Consider the following 21,957-nt stretch of genomic DNA (forward strand, 5'->3'; position numbering starts at 1 on the left):
ACAGAAAATAAAGTCAGGGTAGTATCATTGTATCAGAAACAAAAATTGTTCTGTAGCACACTAAGTGTGCTGATAACTAAAAGAGCTTTTTTTTTTTTTCCTTCACTAGGAGAGCAGTTCACTGTGAAGAACCCAGGACTAAAGAGAGCCGATTGTAACACTGATGCTTAGAGGACAGAGGGGACAGTGCTCACAGCTGTTGACAGCTGGCCCTCCAACTAATGTTTACTCAGACTCCATCATCACATAAGAGCTACAGAGAAGGCAGCCAGAGGACTGTGAATGAGAACATGATGGGTTTTGGTAAGGGAATCTGGTGTCTGACTTGAGGCTACAAACTTGCTTTAGAAACTGTGCTCCAAAATATTAGTTCACATTAAGAAATTGCATAAAATTTCAGCAAAATAGATTTCATAGATGGATTTTAGCTGCTAGGAGTGATGCCACAACATATACGCCAACTGATCTAGCAATGGTGACTACGGATCCCAATGCTCGTTTACTATGTGACCTGAGTATGCTTGCTGCAATTTCTCTCCATCTCCAATCTCTCTTTCAGTTGTCTATGGCAACTGGTGCTCTCATGACATGTCTATTTAATTCCTTTCACAGAGGCATCAAAATGAAGTTAAAGAATAAATGTCTTTTAAGAACAAAATGGAATAATGAAATTCTTTCTTTCTTGTCTCTCCTTACTTTTTATAGTATATGCCTCATTACAGGGTGATTGATGAGGTAAGAAGAGAAGGTCCACCAAAGATATGACATCACACCACAGCACAGAATTATCATCTGAAGTAGCACTGCCCGGCATGATAGAACCTCATTTCTGGAAGTCAGTTCCAGTGCAGGATGGACAGCATCCATAACATTGTCTTTAGAAGACCTTGGCAGCAGCGTAGAAAGACCAGTGTTAGGAAAGGCAGGCCATCCTCTGATGACAACTGATCAGGAATCAACAGCAGGATTAATTTGGATTATCCGATATCTATTATGTGATATGGGTTTTAAGTCACTTTTGACTGCTTTGTATTCCTTACCAGAGAAGGTGCTATAATCCACACCAACACTTTAAGAAATCCTGTGCTGTTGGTGTCTATGCTGCAATAATTTTGTAGCTAAAGAAACCTCAATGGTCAGGATATCACTTTTTCTAGAAATGCTATTTTTAGACCTTCCTTTTGTTATTAAGGTTTATTAAAAGGAATGACAGCTAAGCACGCATGTGGTAAGAACATTAGCACAAAATCTTAATTTGGAGCCAAATCTTGTGTGCTCTAACATCTAATGCTTCATCATTTACAAACTGCTCAAAATGTCAGTTCTTTGCCCCAAGGAACTTCTAATATAAACTAAAAACTAGATAGCCCTAGGACAGTAAACAAAGCCATGAGTAGGGAAAGCAATACAAAACAGCGAAAGATCTTACAGCACAATTTATGGTAGTATATGCATCTTGCCAATTTCTTTGGGTGTTTTTAAAATTTAAAGAATGATCTAATACCTTGAGACTGCTCACAGTCTCCAGATGAAGGTGAGGATGGAGACTAATGACAGAAGGTTGTCTGGAGAGGAGAGATCTGAAGTGAGAGGCTCCAGGTAATGTGGTGTATGTGTCTGGATGACAAGTGGTAACGAATCTGCTAAGAGGTCCCAGATTTGAGATAGGAAAACCACCTGTCTCCTCTCTCTACCAACCCTGAAAAGCTGAACCACATAGAAAAGGGAGGCAAACTAATTTAAAGATGGTCATATCTAACTGCAATAGAAAATCAGAAAATAAAAAATAAAAGAGGCAAGCAAAATTAAAAAGAAAATAATTACAAAAAGCGAATGAACAAAAAGTCCACTTAAACCTGAAAACACTTACAGGAATGCCCATTACACCAGGTTCACCAGGGGGTCCAGCAATTCCTGGTAACCCCATCTCTCCTTTTTCACCAACTTCTCCAAGAAGTCCCTGGTCTCCAGGGTCTCCCTAAAACAAAGAAAAAAAGGAAAAAAAAAAAAAAGTTTAGTCAAGCTGCTGCCACAGAATTACTTATTCTTGAGAAAAGTGAATTCTGAATCTTTGAGTCTGACAAAAAGCACACTAAAACTGATGGGAATCTTACCAGTCAAATTCAGATCAGGCTCTAAGTTAGGGTAAAGCCCTTTCTATCTCATTCATACACTCCTGCAGCCAGATTTTGCCTCATCCTCTGCCAACTACCTGAGGGTGTCCTCTGTGACATCCCCTGTCCTGGCACCTGCCACAGTCCCTGGCACAGCATTGATCCAATGCAGGGAGCGGAGCAGCCTTGGGCACGCTCTCACCAGCATGATACTCAGCACAGAAATAAGCTGTACTCAGTTACCCAGCTTGCATTCCTCTGTCAAGCCATTCAACTTTGTAGCCCTTGCAGGGTAGGTACGTGCCTAAAAGGCACAGGACAGCCTACAACATACAGGGCCTCCTATGTTAAAACTAAGTGCACTCAACTGGGCTCTGTTGACCTGGTGAAATAGGAGAAAATAAAAAAAAAAAAAAAAAGATATTTGAGTCCTTAAGCTAATATGACTGCTTTACATCTGCTATAAAAACTGAATATACCTTTGGGCCATCTTTTCCTTGAACACCATCTTCTCCTGGAGGTCCTGGTTCACCCTTATAGAAAGGAACAGTTGAAAACAAAGTTATTGCCTAAACTTCTCATCACAGAACTATTGCCTTGGAAAAACTCAGACTAGTTTTACACATGCTTATTAACTTTTGGACAACTTTTATGTTGCTGTTATAGTTTATTTGTCTTCATTTTTCACTGATTTGCAGTGACAGAGTCAGAGCCCTGTGAATCTTGAACACAGAAAAAACATAGATGATCAACATTAGAAAAATGAGTCAATAGTATGTCCATATAACACTAGAGATTTGGACAGTGGCACTGAGATTGTTTGGTTTCAGAATGTACAACATGTAATTACACTAACCTCAAAATAGAGGTATTCTGTCCTGAAACTTCCATGTTTATGTGGATAACTACTATATTGGTAAGTTTAGTGACTCAGTTTAGGGCCATGAAAAACTCATTGTTTACCAACAGTATGGGTACCATGGCATTTTAGAATATTTGCCTTTCTCAGGTAAAGACACTGGCAACTTGCAACTTTTGATGCAGATATTAAAAAAGCAAATGCAAGCTGTCCTAAACTACTAACACAGTATTTCAGACATAGTGGTACGGTTAAGTCCAGAGCACGCACTGTGGACTAGTACCAGTAATTACTCTTCTCCAAGGCCAGGAAGAATCGTGGAATGCACTTCACTGGAGATTTTGTGCAGGAGGAGGAGATGACAGTAAGGAGCTAACAGAACAAGAGAGCTCAACAGTAAGACTTAAGTCAGAAAGGATAGAGTTTATGACCTTTTAAAAGCATTCTGGATAAAATCTGTTTCTAGCACTTTAAAAGGTTTTTTCAGCCTTCAAAGGCAGGCAACTGTTTGGGTCAGATGAGGGGGGTAAGATGCACAGGAAGAATAAGCAGGGGCACAAGTGCTTGGTGAAATCAAGTGCCCAATGAGCCATCCACAGCACCAGAAGAAAATCAGCTGCTTTAGATGGTGGTACAGAAAGATACCCTGCTCTGCTGAGACTATAATGTTTCCATTATCTCACCTAGACTGGGTATCTGTACACAGCATTATTATGTGCTGTCATCTTAACAGCTGGGCTGGAAACCCTTGGATTTTCCTTCACGCTCAAACCACTCGTTCATGTCTCTCAGTGACATGAGACACTTAGATAGAAATATTTCAACATTATAATCAATACTCTTTTCAACTTGCTACAGTATTAACTTTTTTTTATAAGGTATCAGAAAATAGCTTCTTATTGAATTATTCTGATAAATCAAGGTTTCTCAGCCTGCATTTCTGACACATTTGTAACATACTTTCCTTTTTGAAAGAAGATTTGCATCCATAGCTTACCCTTAAACCTTGGTCGCCTGGTTCTCCAGCCTTCCCAGCAGGTCCAACGTCTCCCTGGAATATCACAAGAAAAATAAATAATTTGATTTTAAAGGACAATTTTCCTAACAATGATGGGGTTTACAGATAATGCAGTCATCATGACAATAACAATATTTCTTAATGGCTCATTTCCTGAACCACTACCTATTTGGCTAATGAATCAGATTACTCTGATTTGCTTTTATGGAAATTTGAAAACCTAAACAGCACAAGAGAGAATAATTGCAACATTTACCTTTGCACCTGGTTCTCCCTGCAGGCCAGGTTCTCCTTCAGGGCCAGGAGGTCCCTGCATGGTACAAGAGCTACTCTTAACACATGGTCACCAATAATGATTTTGCAACCACCAAATAATACAGCCAAAATTGAAGCAGAAAAATGACATGAGACACTGGGAAAGATGCATGTCTGAAAAATCAAATTAAGACAACACAGTTCTTTGTTCTTACTAGAGCCCAATGGAAGAAAAGAAAGGAGGGTATAGGAGAACTTCATGAACTGCACTGTGGATCAGGAATGTACTGAATACTCAGCAGTACCATTAAGCCTGTACCCTTCATCATAAATTACTAGCAGGCTAAGCAATCATCTATCTTTTGTAAATCTGACTGACAACTTCATCACTGTTTAGGCTTGGAGCCAAGCAGATACAGCCTTTGGAGAACAAAGCCCTTTTTGGAGTCTTCAGCCCTTAAAGAGTTAATGGTATCAGATTGCTTCTTGTAAAGTTTACATTTAAACCTTTTTTTAATAGTCAGTCAGAAGACTGGATTTTGGGTGACTGGGGAAGCGCATTTCTTTGAATAAGCCAAATCCTTTCTGTTCTAAGTGAGTTCGTCCCTCAGCTACTTCATTGCAAATGTGGCTAATATATTCTGTCATATTTCTTTCAAAGAGATACTAAAAGCAAAGCAAAAAATAGAAGCAAAAGTTAGCAAGAAGACTGCCTGCAGCTGCTTTTCTTCATCTACCATTTGCAAGGACATATGATTAATGCTGTTCCACTGTCTAACTGCAAGGAGAATGGTGCTTCCAGAAAAAAAACCAAAAAAACCCTCAAAAAAACAAAACCAAACAAAAAAACCCAACCAACAGGTAACAGCTTTAAGTAAGAATCTATCAGCAGCTCATGGTATTTAAGTCAGCTGCAGGTAATAAAAAACTAGTTTCTAAACACATTGTCCAGGCTTATTCAGTTGCTTGAGTGTTTGTAATTACCATATAAATGATTAAAAGCTCACCTCAAACCCCATTTCTCCAATAGGGCCAGCATCCCCTGGTTGTCCTCTTGGACCCTGGTATTAAACAAAATTTTGGATGCATCATTCAATTAACATTAAATTACATTGTATAGTCTTGACTTTGTCATAACTAGCATAAAGAAGTGTATTTCATTGTCTTTCCTCCTGAATCCAACAGTGTGTACAAGTACCATGATGGCATACAGTACTGAAGACCTCATTGCCAATCTTGACACGCTGAAATAACAGAGTTCAAATAATAGCACAGATGTCTCTTCTTTTAGACCAAAAGTAAATTATTATCTAAACTAAGCTCTCCTCTTGATTAACTGAGACTTTGTTTAATTAAGGTTTCTTAGGCTGTCTGGTTTGCTTTGTCGAAAAGCCTACAGTCTGGTATGGAATTAACTGAAAACAACTACTGTGTGCTTCACTATGGATTTAGCAATGTTTATACAGAACAATCAGTGAGGTGTAAAAGACTAAAGGCTGGAGCCTTTTTGGTAATATTAGTAATTATATTATGAGCATTTTCTTATAAGCCCTACCGTAAGTAATAAATTTATTGCAGTAACACGCAGGGATCATTTCCTAAAGCAGCATGCTCAGATTCTCTGCACATGTTAGATTGTCCATCTCTGCTCACAGAGTGGGAGTTGTGTGCTGGGGGGTAGAGGTTGCCTCTAACAGCTTACAGCTGATTCCATAGCCACTACGAATGTATGTCAAGACAAATCAACCCTCTGGATGTATCCAGTCTTTGAACTTTCAGAAAGTTCATATCCATTTACCCCTTTGGGACTCATCTGTGTTTAAGTACATTCTAAATTCAAAACATTTTGTTGATTTATTATTCTTATGTTAAAGAAAGATGCTGCTACCCATATTTATGATAGAAGCCTTTTAGGCAAATATTTACTCTTTTTGGTTTCACTTCCTCTTACAGACTATGCATATGGTTTTGCTCCTCCTGATGACTTGGCAGTGATAATGTGAGTATATTCTTCCCTTGTAGCAACAATGTAAACTGTATATTACTGAGAGGATTTGCAAAGAAGGATTTTACTGAAATGCCTGACAAGTAGGTAAAGTTAGAGTGTAATTTAGATCAAGCCTGTTACTACAAATAGTTCTAATTGCTTATGTTTCTCTGCTTCTCCACCAATAATTAAGGGGTTTCTGCTCTGTGCAGAACTAGTGACAGGGCCAGAGAAACTGTTTCACTAGCTGGCTTCCACGTAGGGACCAGCTGACAGAAGATGAAATCAAGCTGCCTGGATGGGCAGTTAAAAAAAGAGCCACACGTTTCATTTCGTAACATCTTGTGTCATTTTCATCACTTCTTTCTAGCTCCACAGACGATTTTCCGAAGACATTTTACTCTTTCAGTGCTTGAAAGAAAACGTACCCTGTTCACAGGATAAGCTTTTCTTACTTCTGATGCTGCATGCGTAGATTCTATGCTGATGAGCAGAACAGAAATGTACGTTGCTCAAGAGTAGACCACTTAGATTAGATAAGCCTGATAGTCATTCTGTATATATATATGAAAATTCAGACTGCCAGAAAATGGCAGGAATTTTATGTATAAGCCTTGCATTGTAATGCTCTCAGATGTCACAACATGAAGATTAGATAAAATAAGTGAAAGAGACAAAGTGACAGGAATCCAATAATAACCGTTAGAAAATACATTTTCTGTTGACACATTTTGCTGCTCCTACAAGTTGGCAGCTGAAGTTAAGTAGGCAAGTATAGCCAAAAGAAAATTTGCCAAAAATAAAACCTGCTGTTGGTATTTTTCTAGCCCCAAAAAATGTGTAGTGGCTTTCTGTAAGCATGTCAGTCTATGGATTAGTAGAAATAATAATATTAGAAATAATAACAATTAGTAGAAACTGTAATTTATATCAACATTCACTTTCAAGATTTAAACTATATGTCATCTGATGTGCAAAATAACTTTTCAGAAGCAATGAAAACACACAATTTTTGACAACTCTGTTAGATTTCTGCACTATAAAATCACAGCCTTCTCCCAAGTCTCCCTAGGACAGCACACACTCTTTCACTGTATTTAGATAATCTGATTTATCCTCAGAGATCGCAATGCAATAGTATCCCTGTCATGGCTACACCTTGTAGCACTTTGCATATATTTGCTGCAGATCCTGCATGATCTGTTACAATATTAGCCACATAAAAGTGAGTGTGGCTTTGAAATAATAACCATCAGAACAAGAATCCATTCAGCAGAGGAATGTCTGAGGTTTATTATAACAGCCTCTCTTTTGTTGAAAATTTAACCTGCCAAATAGATGTGGTCCCTGAGTTCCTGAATAACTATCCTAAAATTTGCCTGAAAAAAATACCACTAATATCTGTACTGGCACATACATTTACATAATCCATGATTAGATGTCTGCCTCAAGACAGTGTAAAGCCACATAATATTGTGGTTCAGATTCTGTCATGCTCTCTTATGTTGTGCACCCCTTACTACAGTGCTTCCCAACATGATTAACAGGTCTCCTTATGAACAAGTTACGCTAAGCAAGAGAGGCAGACTCTAGCCCTGCAGTTTTGGAACAATTACCCCACAATTCCAGCTGGCAACACTGAATCCTGGTAAAACGGAGCTTGAGTTACCAGGGAATTCAGTATAATATGTGGAAAAAATTTTAAGCAGGCATAAGGATCAACTTACTGGCTCTCCCATTGGTCCCCTGTCTCCTGTGGTTCCAGGAGGCCCAAGCAAACCCTGGAAGATTAAAATAAAATAAAAAATCATTGGAAACAAGCTGTTTCATATTCTGTGAAAAGCCACTTCCTCTCTTATTTCTGCTCACTCAATAACTTGCTCAGAAATACCCAAGAAATATGTGCAGCCTTTTCTTCTGGTTGACGTGCACTGCCACATCACTAGCTCCCATGGCAGGTGAGGGAGCCCTGAATAAATCCTTCCTCAGTTTCTTTTACATAGGGATGGATCTCAGCTGACACACCATTTACCAGTTCCTCATCATTCTCCTTAGACTCATGTACTGCTTGTGTGCGCAAACTGGGCCTAAACACAATGTTATGAGTGTCCTGCCCTACAAACTGTATTTGAGATGATCAGTAAGGTTCACAGCCCACTTTTCTTTCTGGTCAACCTGGCTTATAGCATGTGTGTCTCATACTCTCTTCCAGAAACTGTAGCTGTAGGAGTAATAGAGCAGTATCTTGTACTTTGCAATAAATGTACTAAGTCCCATCATTTCAACACAATAAAGTTTTGCGTCATTCATTTCTGTATATATAAATAAATCTAAAAGTCCTAGCGAATGAAGAGGAAATGAAAACCCATGGTATCAAAGGTGAGAGGCAATAAGCTCCTAAATATGAGCAGAAGAGGCAAGAGAAGTACAGTGACAACCAACATTTTGAGTCTCAATTTCAGTGCAAAATCACCACCATTACTGCTTTGTTTCTGCTTTTCTGCTTCCTTCCTTATTGAAAATCCAATACAATTTGGACTGACTGGTAACCTTCTTTTACAAGAAAGCCTCAAACAGAACATGTTAGATTTCCATTAAAAGAAGCCCTAAAAGGAAGAATTTTCTCCTATACATGCGATATACATTTTACACATTTTTCTGCATTTATTCCCAACATTGATAGTACGCATCTACTTTAAAATCTATGAAAGAATTATTTTTCTATGTCACAATGACTTTCTCCCTTAAAACTACAATGAAACTAAAAAAATCAAAGCAACTTCTAGGACCTCCCTACTAACTACAATCACCATTTCTTCTGCTGCAATTTGCTATCATATTGTATTCTGTGGACCATCATCCATGAAAACACTGGTCTTGTAGCAGACTAGACCATGTTCACACTTACTCTCACTTCTGCCCCTGATTCTTTGTAAGAATAAATGCAAACCGTACTGTCAAGAGTTTTACAGCTGCTCTAAAGTAGACAAATTCCTTCATATCAGAGTGTGAAACAAAGTATGAGATTTTGTTGGTTTTTTTGGTAGAAGTACTAGAGAATTTCATACTCACAAGTGCACCCTGATCTCCTCTTTCTCCTGGATTTCCAGCTTTACCCTGGTCAAAGAGAAATATCGGAAGACAATGCTGGCTTCAGAGAATTTCCAAACACAGCTCAGAAATTAGCAGTAACCATGTTAAGGCTTACTAGAAAGATTGGCTCCAATACTTACAATGAGCCCAGGAACTCCTTTCTTTCCTGGATCTCCTCTTTCTCCCTGATAAATAACCAACAATGTGTAAATTCTATGTGCATTTGCTAGATAAGCTGCATACAGGCACTGTCAGTTTAAATGCTGGGTAACTCTGCAGAAACTGCAGATTCTGGCTTAGATGGGCTTATACCATAATAAGGAAGTACCTGAAGAAGGCAGAAATTTGAAAATCTCCTCCTGATTAAAAAGGAAATTTATGGCTTCTGACATGCTGGGTTGTTATTTTGTTTGTTTTCTTTTCTTATCTGTTATGGTCTATCTAAATGTTTTGTATAGTACTGAGCAATGCAAGCACTCACCTTAATGCCTTGTGTTCCTGGTTCTCCTAGAGGACCGTCTAGACCTCTTGGCCCCTGAATATTGAAGAAGTGATTTGGAATATTAATTATGCATTATTTTTGGTTATCATCAGGGAGATGCAACATAAGCATTAGGAGAGGGGAAACATGTTTTGTTAGCACGAAAAACACTTTTCATTGTATGTTAAGTGTGAAATAAAGCTTCAAAGAATAAAATAAGTTTCTGGTTTGCTGAAATATGAATTTAAGAAGAAAGATTTTTTGGAAAATATGTGAAGAAAATGTTCAGGTTGCTGTTGGAGCCAGCTTGCAGGCTGGTTTTCTGCTCTCTTTTCCATCCACTTTGTACATATTTAGAATTTAGATGAGCACTGGTTATATGGAGTGCTTGCTATTGAGCATAAGTTGTATATGCATAAATCCAGCTTGCTAGTAAGACTCTAAAACAGGCAGATAAAGTTCTTCCATTAGTGAACCAGTTTCAGGCAAGATTAAAAGCAATTTATCATCTTGCATAGGGAACTGCTCTATTGTTACACTAAAATGTCTCTTGCAAATTGACTTTTTATAACCAATAGATGAACAAAGATAACCTGTTATATTATTGTATTACAATATAGCAAATATTTATTGCCAAAACATTCAGAAATGATTATTTAAGGTTAGAAATCTAAATCCATTAGTTTACAAACAAATGAAAAATCCTTAAAACAGATCATGAGCAAAAATGGAAAAGAATATTTTATCCGTGGTGACTTAGGAAGTTATTTCTGTAATTCTAAACACCATGACTATTTGGGTATGGAAAATAAAATTAAAACCAGTTAATAGCAACCTAAAACCAATGACCACTTTTAAAGCAAGAACTAGATAAGTATCAAGACAGAGCCAGGCTCTTTACAGCAGTATGCAGTGGGAGGATAAGACACAACAGCTTTCCTAGAGGAAAATGATCTGCCTTTTCAGAGTGCATTTCTGAGTTGTAGAGAACCTTACATCTTGGGTCACAGTTTATAGTGCAGGGCACGGGGCATGCAGTCATGACTGATTTCCACATAGTTGTAATACTGTTCTAATAGGTAATAATAGGGGCTTGTAAAATGACTTTGTTGGAAGCACATCTGATTTTATTTAATTACTTTCCCCTCAAAAATGTCTGACTTCCATGTCCCTCTTGAATTTTTTGAGACAAAACATAGCAGAATTCTCTTCTCCCTGACTTGAATTTACTGATGCACATCAAAACCTCTGTCAGAACAGATGGTAAGCACCAGCCTGTTTCTCTCTGGAGCTACAGTGAAAGAAATGTCTGACTGGTAATTCAGGAACAGTGTGTATCCAGAATCATTTAAGGCTTTCCTCCTGAAACAGAAATCTCTCAAGAAAAGGCCTTTCCTGTGACCTGATACATAATTACAACCCCTGGCAGAGCCAGAAATATCCCACGGGAAGCTTATCTGTCAGCATTTCAGCACTGCTGCTTCTGGCCAGCATGAGGGAACACACAGAAACCATAGGAAAAGGAAAAGGAACAGGCAGGGAAAGCTGTCTGAATACTTGTGATACCTCCGTAGTTTGGGACACAGCTTTTGGGAGGCAATCCTTGGGTTAGCCTGGCCACCTTTCTTGTTTTGGTCTAAGCCAGGAGCAAGTATTTACAGGCATTTTTTTAAGCTAGAGGAGAAAAGAGGCTACAGAAGAAGACACTCCAGGTTGCTGGATGACTCTCAATGAGAAAGGTCCCAAACCAAAGGCTACTGAAGTCTGTGGAAAAAACTCCTGGTGACATCAATGCACTCAGAGATCAGAACCAACACACTAATGGTGTTTTCAAGGGCGATGGAGGCTTTTATAAGAACAACAAGACTGGGCCTCACATTAAGATTGTGTAATTGTGTAAGCCCAATTATTGAACTATTATATAGCATAATTTAAAAGAAAGCTAAACATCTTGATAAAATAAATGTCAGGTTACTGCTATGCACTTTTTCTGTTACTGCCACCTGTAATGCACAAAAAATGGGTTATGATGAAAGTTCAAGGCAGACTAAGCAGGTTTAGAGTTCCATGATCTGATATTCCTTTCAGGTGAAATGACCTGTAGAATGGAGGAGAAGGGAGAGGGGGAAACCTGGAGATGGAGTGAGGATAGGTCATTTCGCAGGGGGGGTAGAAGGGGAGAGAAGCTCATGGAAGAGCTGCAGAGGAATCCCCTAGGGAGAGGGAAATTGAGAGTGTTAAGCTAAGCAATTGGAGGATAGTTTTAGTGTTTCTCAGACTGTTTAGATACATGACCTGTCATTTGTCTTTGTGCATCCTCCTCCACAGGGCTGATCAGGGGATAGAATCTCAAGATGAAATATTCAAGGAGAAAAAAGGACACATTTTGATTGTACAGATTTGTGTAATACAGAAATTTCGTTCTATGTTTTATCTTCTATTATTAATAATATTAACAGATAAATTCTTTGAACACTTATGAATTCCTTTTAATCATAAAGGGGGTCATAGCCCATAGTTTGAGAAATGGTCCTGTCACAAAACTGCACAGGATTCTCAGTCTGTGTTATGCGCATAACACACCAAAACCTTTCTGCTAGTCACACAGATCTCCACTTCAGTGGAGTTCGCATCGACAGCCCAATCATTAGGAAAAGAATGACAACTGATTTGATCACTAATAATCAAGTGAAAAGGCCTACCATTCAAAACACCAACCTTCTACTATGTAATTTTGAATTGAAAACAAAGTAACAGAAACCAACATGATGCTCAGCTTCCGGCTCTGGGCTGTGCTTGCCTTTAGCCTACCTTTAGCCAGCCACAGAACAGACTGCAGGAATTCAAAGGAAAGGCAATTTAATATTTTAACAAAAGCACACCATAACATTCCTATAAATAGTATGGTGACTCATTATTGGCACAGATTAATTGGATCTGTATCATTTCCTACTATAGTTAGTACAGAATGAGAGATACACATGATTTGCCTGCTGTTATTTAATTTAGGTTGCAACAGAGCTGAGGAGTAAGGCTGCCAAACGATTGCTACTACTTTTTTCTTTGGCATGGGTTCAGCTTTGTTTCTAAAATGGAACATATTACATTGAAAACTCTAGGATAATAAGCTGAGAAAAAGTCCGTCTAAGACGACAAGAAGCACCAATTAACTCTTATTGTTCTTTCTCATCCTGCCTCCTAAACATAAGAAAAGCGAAAATAACATAAGCACGCTATGTAGCTACTTCTCTCTTTTCGTGGTTCATATGCAAGAATATTAGAAAACGACATCAATTTTAGTCTCACTTCCTTTGAACAATTTAAGACAGATAAACACACTCAGCTACTGATGTATCACAAAGCACACTGGCCACTTGTTTCACATAACCCTGAAGCGCACACATTTTTCTAGGTTCCATATTCCCTGCTGTGAGGAGTATGAATGATATTACTGACTAAAACTGAGCGCTGATGTCCTTAGGTAACTGAGGTTCTTCATGCCAGTACAGATACAACTGAAGCAGAGATAACCCTACTTGCTGCCACAAGCATAAGCTGCTGTTGCCTGACCAGAAATTTATGGCACTTCACTATGTCATTTATCTGCGTGTTCAAAATTTAATTTCATGAGCTGCAGTCCAGGAAAGTAAGCACAGAAAAAATATTGCTTTTAAGCTTTAAAACACCAAACATCAGCCTGAAGAATACTAACTGCTAAGAGTCTTAGCGGCTATTGAGAATTTTGCTTAGGTCTCACTCATGAAATGAATCTAATGATACAGGGCCTCTTCCTCTCAAATTAAAAGCTACAGTTGTATTAGTCAGACATTACGGTACAAACTAAAAGCAGCACCGGTCTCTGACATTGCGGTTTTCTTCTCCAAACATTAGCAAACAAGAACAAAAAAACAACATGCAACAGTGGCTTCATGGCTGCCTGCACTGCTACAAGAATGTCTTCCACACTAATGCATTTTTTCCTTCTGGTCATGGAGAGAAATTCTTTCTCTTAGATACAGATATTCCCACTCCCAGAGTGTAATTCTGACATTGAAGTATCTACAAAGCAGTGTTCTCCCTCCGTGTTTTCATGAGATTAACACTAAAAAAAACCATGGGTCTCACAAGTACCCAGCCTTCCACATGATTGCAGCTGAAGGGCATCAAGTCTCGAGCAGGAGCTGAGGAAGCTCTGTGGCAGCACTATGCTCAGTGGCATATCCCCCCAAATCCCCTCACAGCGAGATACTCCATAGACTCCTAGACAGCCTGCCTTCAGCTAGCCAGAACTCCCGGGTGTACTGGAGACTCAGCAGCTGGATACTCTCAGGCAGAAGTAGGCTGCTGGGTAACCTTGGATGCAAACCAGTTGCTGAAAGGTCCAGAATTTATGAGATGAAGGAATTCCACTCTATGACAGTGCAGAAGTAGAGGGTCAGCGCTCCTAAGACTTCCTGCAGATTCCAGCTGTGAAGACGGGATACGTTTGTTTCAGTACACAACAAAGGGGTACTTCCATATGCTTCTATTTAATTTCTGTATGTGACTGTGGTATGCATTTTTCCGAGGCCTGCCACACAGAGCTCGAGGTTCTGACACTTCTCTTTCTGAATCCAGTGATGACAAACCCCAGGTTTCAGGGGCCCACAGATATTTTCCTTATTGGAAAGAGATTCCATTTTGGGTCTGATATTTTGATCTTGAGAACAGACAAAATTCTCAGGGGCTTCAGTGGGAGTTTGTTCGCAGAGCCTGGAGACCTGGGTCTGCTCTGAGACCCCCTTCCATGAAGCATTCCCAGTCATGCTGGATGGAGGCAAAGGCATAAACCACAGCTCCAAACTGGGACTTCACAGAGCTTGGGATGTTTGGGATTTATTTTGAGTGATCTTTAATTATAAGCAATGTACTCCATGATGTGCTGCCAAAATCATAGAGACAGACTCCTTCAAAGATTCCTGTCTCGGTTGGCAGAAGATGTGACACTCCTTAAATAAAAACTATTTATATTCTACCTTCAAAATAGAATCTAAATTAAAATAAGTCTTTCCCCCATAAAAACAATCAGCAGGTAGCTGATGCTGCTGGGAGGGAGGAGAGCCTGCAGGGGAGGACTCATGTTCATATCAGTAGCTTGACTGATTCCAGCTCTGTTGATGCCGGCAGACGGACTTGCCAGGAGGGAGTTTAGAGAGGAATGCTATGTCCAGAGGAATTAAAATGTACAACCTGCAGCAGTTCAGTGCCAATCTCAGAGATGACTATTTACACTAAATTACTTTTGAGCTGGCCTTCTAACTCACTGCATCCTATAGGCCAACAGTCAAACTGAAACTCCGGTGGACCAATAGGGCCCAAGGGATTTTCCTTTTTAGATGAAGCTCAAACATCAGCATTTTACAGTGAAAATGAGTGCATATGTGTACTCTTCATCTGATGCCACTGGCTTGTGTGTACCAATTCAGCGTAACACTTCAGCATGTATTTCGCTATCAAACATGCTCCTACTGAAATCACAGAGAGGTAAGGCACGCAGTTGTTTCATTGAATCAGAGCACTGAAGAAAAAGTGGTGCCAAGCTGCTACTTCTTTTCAGCCTCACAATTGCTTTGCATTTCTGTTTTGATTTACATTTTCAAATCTGCCTGTGAACCAAAAAGGCTGTTTTTCCCTCTGCTCCTCTACATCAAAGCAGAGATTCACGCTCCTGTCAGAAGGCTGCCTTTGTTATTAATGTAGGGCTCCTAGGAGGCCCTAGAGCCCCTCTCCACTGAACATATTGGTATAAACACCGTTTGAACACTTCAGGAGCTACTCCTCTGCTAGCTGATACCTGGGGTTGGACACTCCCACTTACACCAATTCTTGGTAGTTCACTGTGCTTATCAGTGGGGGGTGGATTCTTGTCCTCTGCAGCTAATTAAGGTTTCTCTTTGAATTTTGTTAGATATGTTGCACAAATATATCTGCATTTCAGTTTTGCCTGACAAACAGGCCTCAATAAACTCATTTTTCTAGGCACTGACAGATTACGTATGTGTGACATATTCAGTTCAGAAAATAAGCAGATGACCTGTGAGATGTGGGAAGCATTTGCTATTTCTGCATGTAAAATTATCAAAGTAATACTGAATATTTCTTAATGTACATGATTTTGTGTTTGTTTTTTTTTTTAACAGATAATTCATTAATAAATTCAAATGTCTATTATTAAATTAGCAAATTCATTCCCCAGAAAGAAATTTTTACTAATACATTCTTTTAAATAGGCTTTTAAAAAACACATCTATTGTAAGGGAAAAATGAAGACTATTTTCAGGAGACCATACAGATTCTCTCTGATGTTGGTAGGTATGTCCTTTTCCATAAGCTGCTGAGATAACTTCATTAATGCTGAAACCCAGACTCAAAAAAATCTCGTACTGATAGGTACTTCAGACAAGCACAAGAAGTTCTAAGTGTATGTAGATATATGCTCATATCTGCTTCACCCATTTAAGGAAACTGAAGTCTAGGATAAATTATACTCTATGTCTGAAACTAAACAAAACAAAACAAAAAACCCCAAAAAACACCAACCCACTGGGCACTGCCAGCTGGGAACCTCTCTAATACAGGGTGACCCAGAACCACTATTGCAGACTTTTAACAAAATTATCTCACTGACAAGGATTTAGGGACTTTATCAGGAACGAGTGGTAAGGACTGCCCAACACTAACACCACCTGTGAAGACACACTGGTCCAGCCACTGGTACGAGTTGTACAAGTCTCACAGGAAGCCTGGATATGCTGTCAAACTGCTGGGTGAGGCTCATATTAGAAGGGTGCATCTTCACGGCTAATCTCAACAAGGTCCATAAATCCAGTGAGAATACACTTGCTCATGCTGCGAGCAAACTCATCTATACTATGAACTGGGAGCGCTTCCTGCAGGCAGCCTCAGCTCAGACTGCAAAAACATAACCAAAAAGAAACCTCCAGACAGGAAATGCAAGTCACTGGTGGGGTTTATGAAGAAAAGCGTTTATGAAAACCATGTAGCCAACCATCCCCAGGTAACAAACTGCAACACTTTCACTGATACTGATTTATGCATTGTGATCAAATGCTCATGTGAATTGATGTGGACAGACTCCCTCTTCGCTTATGTAGGCTTTGGATTAGTGTTTTGTATATAGTGAGAAAACGGTTCCCATTTCCCTGATAAAAATGCATGAAATGGAAATGGCAATCTAATCAGAGGTTTGAGATTCTAGCATACACTATCTTCTGACTTCGCTTCTTCCTCTCTCAGAACTACATTTAGGTGATCTTGATTGTCTTTCCAAAGACATAAATGAGATGCAGATAAAGAAAATAGTCCTTAAAACATTGAAAGAGTCCAACGGTAGTTATAAATGCCAACATTTGCATATTTATGTATACAGAAAATAAGGCCAGCGGTCCTTTTGGTTCCGGTCCTGCTCTCAGCTGAAATCAATGGCAAAACCCCATTTAACTGTAATGTGAGGAGAAATGAAGATTCATGTTGATTCCTACATGAAAATACAAGTATCATCTGTCTGATTTCAGTACAAATGGGTTGAGTCCAGAGGACAGAGTTCAAAGGAAGCAACTGCACATGGGTTACGCGTCAGATTCATATCGGCAACACACTACTCTGCTCTAAGTAACATGGAACAGCAATATTACTTACTCTTCTTCCCTTAGGTCCCTGTGGCCCTGGTGGTCCTCTTGTCCCTGAAGGTCCCTACATGTCAAATAAACTTATTATTCATTGTCTTCTGTACACAGATTTCTGAAAATTACAAGGCTCATGCACATTGAGCAATAGTCAATGTAACCAATACAAATCAATCACTTTCACTCATGGTTCACATTCAATTAATTGTGTTAGTACAATTTATCTAGAAAAATCTAACTAAGAGACTCTATGTAACTTTATTCTGAATAAGAAATCATGACGTGGCTGTTCAATAAATTACTTCTGTCCAACATCCTAAAATTGCTAAAGGATACCTGTATTTCAGCAGCATTATCTTAAAAAGCCTAATAATTTGTGATAAAAGATTCAGGTTTTGTCTGTACTGAAGACCTACAGTAGCCAAATTATAACACAATTATACACAGCAAATTAGAATACAATTTATTTTTGATTAACAATGAAACTGAACACATAATGAATATATTTAAATTACATTAGGCATCAATGAATTAAAAATAAAATTGTTGTGCAATTATAAACTATCCTTAAAAAATTCTATTCCCCTACTTCTCTCAATAGAGTGATTTTTAAATGGATGAGTAAATGATATAAATTAGATCATCCTGGTAAAGAGCAGGTGAACAGACTTTGTGTCCGGATGGGTAAATTTTCATGACAGTTTTATAGACTGCAGTACAAATTAGAAACCATTCTTAGCTTCAGCAGAGCAAAAAGACAATTTGAAAATGGTACATTTTATGTCAAACCAAAGCACCACTCTATACCTACAGGTAATCCTTCTGGCCCCACAGGTCCAGGGCCTCCTGGAGGTCCTGGGTAGCCCTAGAATTTAAATAAATATAGAAAAGACAGAACAGTTTTATCAAAATTCTTATTTTAACAACAATAATAAATCCGGTCACTTACCTGAAAAATTGGAGGGAAGTTAATAAAATGTTTATTCTTGCAAAATTTATTCCCAAAATTTTGTTTAGAAAACAGATATTTGTTTGGATATATCACAATAATCTTAAAGCAACCTAAGAAGTTTTCGCACACACAGGCACTAGCTGACAGGGATTTACTGAAGCAAAAGCTGCTGAGTTCTAACTGAATTTCAAAATCCTCACGTCAAGGCTGTGACAGTGGGAACAGAAAGCGGACACATCCTGGTGTGGACAGGACTGGCCAAGACAAAATGCATTCTCTATACATTCTGGAGCCATTACAGTGCTCGTTAGCAAACACACAGCCAAACCCTAACCACTTCTCCTCAAGAACTTCAACATGGATGTGACAACGGGCACATGTGTATAGCTTTTTACTTAAGTGCCCCAACAACCTACTTAACATGACAGTGACCTCTAGACTGTCAAATGCTGCATGAAACATTGCATCCTGATTTAGGACAAGTGGTGTTGTCAGGAAGCCAGTCCTCCCACCAGAGTGGCACCCAGAGGCAGTCTGGGTACTGCCGTGCAGTAGAATTAGAGGTGATGGTGGTTACCAGTCTGTCTATTAGAATAACCTGTGTTAAGTCAGTCAACACAGGAGATAGTTCATTTACTTTCCCTGCTTTATTTAGCTCTCCTTTCAGTTCATTGTGTTTAATTTTTTATGTAAGTCTGCTTAGAGCCATTTTTCAAAAATGCAGCTGCTCTGCTGCTTCATTCAGCGTATCACTTTGCAATGTCACTTCCACAGAGGGGATAAAGCTGCTAAATGAAACTTCCCAGGAACAATGCATCATAAACACTACTCTTTTCCATAAACCTTGCATAATCAGAAGAGTGAGAATTTATTACTGTTTTGGAAGGTAAAGTACCTTTGTAAATAACATAATTATGGATTCTACGTTATTTGTGACTTACCATGGCACCTTTCTCTCCAGGAGGACCTACTGGTCCTGGACTGCCTCGCTCTCCCTTAAGGAAAAAATTAAAGAGAAAATAACAGTGAGCACTCTTTCCCTGACTTATTCCATGCCCATTGAGCCAGGCATATCTGGCAAATGAGGCTAACCTGCAATAACAATATCAGAGCAATCCAAGAGGTCTTTCATGAGGGTTGTAGCCCACAGTCTACAAGAGACTTGGTTGCTAAAGGGAACAACTTTTTGCAGTGCATAACACCATTGGTTCAGGGACTGTCCTTCAGAAACAGTGCAGGGGCCTTTTTTACTTCTGTTGAATTTCTGCACTCCTTCTTCCTACAAGCCCACTCATATTTTGAAAAGATGATAAATCTGAATTTCTCTGTCTTCCCGTTTCCTAGAAGACTGAAGAAGAGATTCACTACATCAGTCTTTGCGAACTGCAGCTAGCAGATCCCTTCTCTCTCTGTTGGGTGCATCACATCTGTAGTTACGTTCTTCTTTAATCCATAAAATTCACCACAACAAACAAGCAAAAAAGAAAATGTTGTTCCCCTCTCCCTCATTTCTTCAGAATGTGTAAGGCAAGCACAGATCTAAAGGCAAGAACCAGCCCTTCAGCAGCTGCAGAAGCAATTGGAGTAGGGGGAAGCAGGAAGGGTCTCTTTCTTGTCTTACATACTTTCTCACCTTTTATTTGTATAACACCCAGCTCAAACATCAGGATTGCCAGTAGATTATCCCCATACAAATATTACACTTTTATTGCAGATAGTACCTGTGACATAGTGCTAATGCTATATTTTATGTTGCATACTGTTAAAGGCACTTTTCTTTAAAATAATTATGCTAAAAGTATGTTTATCATTTTAATTCACATCACATGCTTACATTTTACTGTTTAATCCATAAAAAAAGGAAGATGATAAATTCTACAGAAACAGCAAAGCAATGACAACAATTATTGCACGATGAAGAAGCTTGCTTCTACTTGCTGATAGATTAATTAGCCTTTTACTGCCTCTTCCCTCCTTGCTAAACTAGCAGCAATATCCCAAGGTAATCTTTGTTGGGCCAAGTGTAATTATAAAGAACAAGAATCCTTTGACACTGAGTTCTAAGATGATATTATGATTAAAACCATATGAGACGTCTAAATTTTAGTTTTAACAAGCAGTGCTTTCCACTGATGTATTTCCTTTCATAGATTATATAAATTATAATCAGATTTTCATGGAAGTTCTAATACATTATTAACACTTTCTCAATAAAATATCTAAATAGCAGCCACAAGTCTAGGTGAAATAATTCAGCCCTGCAGGGACAAAATATAAATGGTGCTGGATCATTCTGACAATTATGTTTTTATTATAACTGAAGCAGACATGCAGTCCAGTAATAGCTTCCTGTTTTTCAGTTTTAAAATACTTCACCTAAATAAAACCATGTCAAATATGCTTAAGCTATTTATACTGTTCTAGTCACATTAAGTCTGCCAAACTTTGCTTTCAGAAACGCAACTGTTACTGCACAGCAGACAAAACTAACAGTGTTTTCTTTTCTCAGTTAATGCATACAGCCAAATTTTACCTTTCTACTCGTCTTCATTATGTAGCAGTGCAAACCCAGTGACTACTGTATAAAACAAGTGTAATTTATGCCAGTTTCTGTGAAGCAGTAGTAGTGGATAGTAAAGTAAGTGCCATAATATGAACAAGATATCAAATCTATCAGCTCTAAATTCATTGCTAATTAAAATCAAGGATACCAGATGCTGCCTCAAATAACAGCATTTGCGTTACCATTTATTACATCCCCGTGCTCTGAAATAGCTACACAAATATTAGCTTTATCAGTAGTCAGTAAACAATCTCTCACCAATATTTTATCACCCTAATGGTTTCCAAAGCTGATTTTTGCTGCTCAGTAGGCATATACATTATTATACCTTTTCACCAAGGCTTCCAGATGGCCCAGTTTCTCCAGGTAAGCCAGCTGATCCCTGTACAAAAAGTAAACAGACTTTTATTAGTACAATGTCCGTAGTAGTTCATGGTTGGCAGCTCCCCAGCAACCTGGCAGCAGAGCACGGCACATTTCTTCATCTGGGAGAACCACTGGTCTATTTGTGTAAGTGCTCCTGCAGGGAAGTGACGACTGCACAAGCTAACCTGGCTTACAATCCATGCAGGAGGATCACTGCATCTAGACACACCAACAGTATGCTCGAAAAGAAATTACATTAATTTTATCATCGTACTGTGCTACCACCTAAGGTCTGCCACTGAGCTCAGTCTTGCAGTGCTAGAAGCTTTACAAACACAAAATTAAAGGTGATAATTGCTCTGCTAGTGCTTCAGTCTGACCACAAATTTCAAGGGGAATAAATTCAGTGGAACAAAGTAAAAGCCAGTCAAAACAAAAATGATATTGTATCAGGTGTTGTCGGAATTTTCCCTTTAAGTGTTGTAGCCCCAAATGCCTTTGAAGTCAGGGGATCAGAGCTTTTCAGTCTTTTTAAAAATGAAATAACTCTCTCCTGAGGCTCTCCCACAAATTTCCACTGGATA

The 21,957-nt window shown here is 38.8% G+C and overlaps 1 protein-coding gene across 3 annotated transcripts in view; it reads right to left on the bottom strand.

The window, feature by feature from the left end:
- Positions 1 to 21,957, bottom strand: part of COL24A1 (collagen type XXIV alpha 1 chain) — a 153,298-nt gene that overhangs the window by 34,506 nt on the left and 96,835 nt on the right. For all 3 annotated transcript variants that reach the window (XM_087733198.1, XM_087733199.1, XM_087733197.1), the window contains 13 exons: positions 21,336 to 21,389; positions 19,386 to 19,439; positions 18,304 to 18,357; positions 17,506 to 17,559; positions 9,808 to 9,861; positions 9,467 to 9,511; positions 9,306 to 9,350; positions 7,961 to 8,014; positions 5,254 to 5,307; positions 4,248 to 4,301; positions 3,971 to 4,024; positions 2,594 to 2,647; positions 1,871 to 1,978 (listed from right to left, as the gene is read on the bottom strand). In XM_087733198.1, the coding sequence (XP_087589324.1) occupies positions 1,871 to 1,978; positions 2,594 to 2,647; positions 3,971 to 4,024; positions 4,248 to 4,301; positions 5,254 to 5,307; positions 7,961 to 8,014; positions 9,306 to 9,350; positions 9,467 to 9,511; positions 9,808 to 9,861; positions 17,506 to 17,559; positions 18,304 to 18,357; positions 19,386 to 19,439; positions 21,336 to 21,389 (738 nt within the window). The remainder of the gene's footprint in view (positions 1 to 1,870; positions 1,979 to 2,593; positions 2,648 to 3,970; positions 4,025 to 4,247; positions 4,302 to 5,253; positions 5,308 to 7,960; positions 8,015 to 9,305; positions 9,351 to 9,466; positions 9,512 to 9,807; positions 9,862 to 17,505; positions 17,560 to 18,303; positions 18,358 to 19,385; positions 19,440 to 21,335; positions 21,390 to 21,957) is intronic.

Source organism: Nipponia nippon, unplaced genomic scaffold, assembly GCF_047370975.1.
Source record: "Nipponia nippon isolate SJK-2023a ecotype South Korea unplaced genomic scaffold, ASM4737097v1 scaffold_5, whole genome shotgun sequence".
NCBI lineage: Eukaryota > Metazoa > Chordata > Aves > Pelecaniformes > Threskiornithidae > Nipponia > Nipponia nippon.